Genomic DNA, 4,563 nt, shown 5'->3' on the forward strand with positions numbered 1-4,563 from the left:
GCCGGTATGCAAAGTTGGCCGCTAATACAGGTTTGACTGTACCTGCCCATCCCTTGCCTTCAATCAGGTAACCCATTTACACCTTGATCGAGTGAGTTGTATAAAGTGCCTTTCCAAATACATAAAGGATACAGCATCTAGACAGGAATGCCAGGAATGGAACTTGTCACCTCTCTATCTGGTGTCTGAAAACTATGAACGTAATCAATGACACATTTTATAACTAAGAAGGTATAGTCCCATAGCCATACCTGTTATATACCAAGAGGCAGTTACTCATTGACTAAGCAACTGGATATGATTTTGGAATCGGTCAGACATTTCAGATAGTGTCCACTATCTTTCGTCAGTGACACTGAAGTGATCTGGTACACCTGCTATACAATTGTGTAAAAATGTTGTGTCTGTACTTAGAAGGGAGTGGGCAGATGTAGAGTGAAAAATCATATGTAACATTAGTTTTCTCTCCCCATATTTGCTCCCTTAGATATCACACTATGAAGTAATATATAAAAACTTGAAGACTAAGTGTCTAAGATGTGAGTTTTCCATGTCTCCAGGTGGCCTGGGAGGTGTGTGTGTAGGTGTGGGAGGTGCGGACGCTGTTGATGTCATGGCTGGGATTCCATGGGAACTCAAGTGTCCTAAGGTTTGTATGGAGTTTTTTTAATTACATTGGCTATTGGCTTAAGCTTTGTGGTATTTTGTGCTGTATATTCAATTTGTTTGTCTTTTAGTCCCAGTTTGTTACTGGCTTGTTTTGAGTTGGGAGAAATATTATATGTTCAAAGTGTCTAACTCTTTAAAAAATAAACAATATATACTCTTAAGGTTCATGATTCACATGGACTTAACATACTTGTAAATTTGTAATTTTCAGGTCATTGGGGTAAAACTTACAGGTGAAATAAGTGGATGGACCTCACCAAAAGGTAATAATAGACTAGAGTTCAGCGACCTCATACCTCCATGAAATTTTAGAGCTTTCGTAAATTTCATGCAATTGACTAACAAATTAACATAATTTATGCATGGTGTTGTTCATCATTGACTAACGTACACATGTCACAATTATAAAATTCCCATTATTAATTGTAAAGTGGTTTTGCAATTTTTGCATAACTTATGCAAATAAGTTCCTCATTTGCATATTTGTTATCTGCATATGTTCCACCGATTATAATTAACAAGTGTTACATTTATCGAAGTCCAGTTATTGCAAACAATGGAATTATACAATTTCCTCATTAATTATGCGAATTAAGTCATTATTTGCATAAGATGCATATCATTATGAACACCTTTGCCCAAGCTACCTGCATGCTTAAAATGATGCCAATCCGTCGTTCCTTTCTGCAGTTATCCTCTTTGGAGTGTTTTGACAAAAATGCTCCTGCAGTTCCACAATTAAATGTTAGGGGGCTGAAACTTGATCCAATTTGTCATGGCAATAAAAGCTAGCTACCACCTAAATGTCAAGACCATAGCATGTCTGAAACAAGAGATACATTGAAAAAACTGCTATTATAGAATATTCTCATTAATTATGCAAATGTATTCCTATTTTGCATAATTAGTATTTTATCGTGTACAACCTTGTCTAAGGTACCTACATACCAAAAATCATGACAATCCGTTGTTCCCTTCTTGAGTTATCCTCTTCAGAAGTTTTTGACAAAAATGCCCCTGCTATCCCAAAACTAGACGCTAGGGGGCCCAAACTTATGTCATTTCTTCCTGAGCACAAGAGCTATCTAACACTAAAAAATCGTGACCATAGCATGTTCAGAACACCGAGATAGCAAAACCGGAAGTTGCGCTGCAGTACCAAGGGGAGCCGCTAGGGGGCTCAAAATCTAATCATTTCCAGCTTTCATCACACACTACCAACACACCAAGTATGAAACCAATCCACCCAGCCGTTCTTGAGTTATCTTGTTTACACACACACAGACAGACACACAAACGCAGGGTAAAATATAACCTCCATGACATTTCATGGAGGTAATAATGTTGTCTCAATATATCAAATTACAATAATCATTGTAAAAAGTGTGATGAATCATCATTTTATTTGGTGCCATTTGTAAATATAATCACAATCCTTGGCTTTATTTGCAGTGAAACTTTGGCATGTGTTCAATTTAAAAAGTTTTAAAGAATCATTAATGCCAAGCTTTCTTTGGTGCCTTTCGTATTATAACACTTGAATCACCTTTGAAATAACTTACCAAGAACGTGTTTTTATGTATGTAGATGTCATACTGAAGTTGGCGGACATCTTGACCGTGAAGGGCGGTACAGGAGCCATCGTGGAGTACCACGGTCCTGGCGTGGACTCCATCTCGTGTACCGGCATGGGTACCATCTGTAACATGGGGGCGGAGATCGGCGCCACCACCTCCATCTTCCCGTACAACAGGCGTATGAAGGACTACCTTGTGTCCACTGGACGGGAGGGTGCGTTTGTCTTTTTACACATTCAAATGAAAATTGTGCTATGATTTTGTATAACCAGTAAATCATCCATTAGACAACACAGTAAGCACAAGCTGCATAAGTCTGTACTATAAGGCCACACCAATTTAATTTCTTGGTTCACGGATTTTTTCATGAAAAATATGGAGCGAGAGGGCGAAATAAAAATAAAAATAAAAATTGTAATATGGTTGGGGTAAAGGTAACGACTAATCCAGACATGAAGAAAAAAAGTTTTCAGCTTGAAAAAAGTACAAAAACACTATTATTGTACAGTAACAGCACCTGTCCCCACACTTTAAGGAGCTTATAATATAAAGGCCAATTTGCTACACCAGAAAGTTGGTGAATGGCTTCATTAATGGTGAAAATTTGCTGAGTGGTAATTTTTTTTTTTTTTTTCCAAAAAATAGGAGCAAGCGAATCCGTGAACCAAGAAATTAAATTGGTGTGGCCTAAGGTTTGATCTCCAACCAGGATTGACCCCTACTGTATTCAATAAGTGTGATGGGTCCTTTAACCTCCACAAACAGGAGACCATCCCATCTGAGAGGAGGTCCCTAGTCGGACTTTTCCTGAGTCAAATGGGGAAATAGGTGTTAAATGCCTTTGCCAAGGGCACAGCACTGGGGCCTGCTAGGGATTCTAACCCATAACCTTTAGATTCAGAGTCAACAACCCTACATCAAAACTCTTGTATGTTTGACTTGAATGTTTTTAAGGACTAAGATCACCCCCACTCTTTCAGAGATCTCTAACCTGGCTGATGAATTCTCGGAGCATCTGAAACCAGACGATGGATGCGAGTACGACCAACTCATTGAGATCAATCTCAGCGAGGTAGGTATCCAGAAACCGTACTATTACTGTACAATAAAACTATTCAAAGAACAGACCTCAAACACCGGAAAAACCTTGTTCCCCTGTCAGACGCTACAAAAATAATAGAATCTATAGTCAACTTTGTCTTGACCCTTTCAGCTGAAGCCCCACATCAACGGTCCGTTCACCCCTGACCTAGCCACGCCCGTGGCTGAAGTTGGAGAGAGAGCCAAGAAGAGCGGCTGGCCACTGGACATCAGAGTTGGTAAGTCACTGTAGAACCTAACTACGACTACCTATAGAAGAGCCAGTAGAAAAAGGCCTATTCAATTTTAGATGTACAATGTTTCCTCATAAGAAACTTTCTATGCAATATTTGAGTTTTGCTTAGAGTAAACTAAGTTTGTATGTAATGTCTTATACTCAAAAGAAACCAAGTTTCTATGTAATATCTAGTGTTTTCCTCAAAGCAGTACTTTTATAGCTCTTTATTTTCTATTAATTGGCTTTTAAGATAGTACTTTTTGTGCAAAACAACAATAGTTTTATGCCTTTTATTTTAGTCGTAAAGATTTACACTTTTTCGGTGAATTTCATTTTGTTGAGTTGTATAAAGTAATGCTGCCTTTACGAGTTTCAATGAAGATTTATGTGTTTGAATTTTTTGAACAGGACTGATTGGAAGCTGTACCAACAGTAGCTATGAGGACATGGGCCGGGCAGCCAGCATAGCCAAACAAGCCTTAGACCATGGGGTCAAGTCAAAGTAGGTGTACACAATAGAGAAAAATACCTACATTTTTATAGCCTTAGAATCCCTCCAACGATCGCTTCCGTACAGAATACGCCTTCCTCACACAACAAACCTAACAGAACAAAAAAAAAAGATCAATAAGGCAAACAAATATTTTTATGATTTACGTTGAAGGAATTGTATTTTGTGAAGGTCAGTATTTTGGTCCATGTTGTAACCTAAATGTTTTGTTACATTTTAGGTCATTGTTCACAGTGACTCCTGGTTCAGAACAGATCCGAGCAACCATCGAGAGAGACGGCATCGTAAGTCAGGTTCACATACGATAGATAAGAATTGAGTCACAACTGTCATGCAGTGCAATATTCATTAACAGTTGTTTGGACAGGTCACATTCAACTTTTAAGTGACACTGGCTGCAATCTGTGTAGGTTGAAAAAATTCTTCATTCACTCACAAAACTTATCTGTTTCTATGTAGATACATGTTACCTTTCCAAGAAGGCAAAC

General features: G+C 38.4%; 1 protein-coding gene across 1 annotated transcript in view; it reads left to right on the forward strand.

The window, feature by feature from the left end:
- Positions 1–4,563, forward strand: part of LOC118429131 (aconitate hydratase, mitochondrial-like) — a gene marked incomplete in the record, with an annotated part of 14,217 nt that overhangs the window by 5,053 nt on the left and 4,601 nt on the right. The window contains 7 exon segments of the mRNA XM_035839536.1: positions 561–649; positions 881–932; positions 2,257–2,460; positions 3,227–3,318; positions 3,460–3,565; positions 3,973–4,066; positions 4,296–4,358. Coding sequence (XP_035695429.1) covers positions 561–649; positions 881–932; positions 2,257–2,460; positions 3,227–3,318; positions 3,460–3,565; positions 3,973–4,066; positions 4,296–4,358 — 700 coding nt within the window.

This window comes from Branchiostoma floridae, chromosome 13 (genome assembly GCF_000003815.2).
Source record: "Branchiostoma floridae strain S238N-H82 chromosome 13, Bfl_VNyyK, whole genome shotgun sequence".
Lineage (NCBI taxonomy): Eukaryota > Metazoa > Chordata > Leptocardii > Amphioxiformes > Branchiostomatidae > Branchiostoma > Branchiostoma floridae.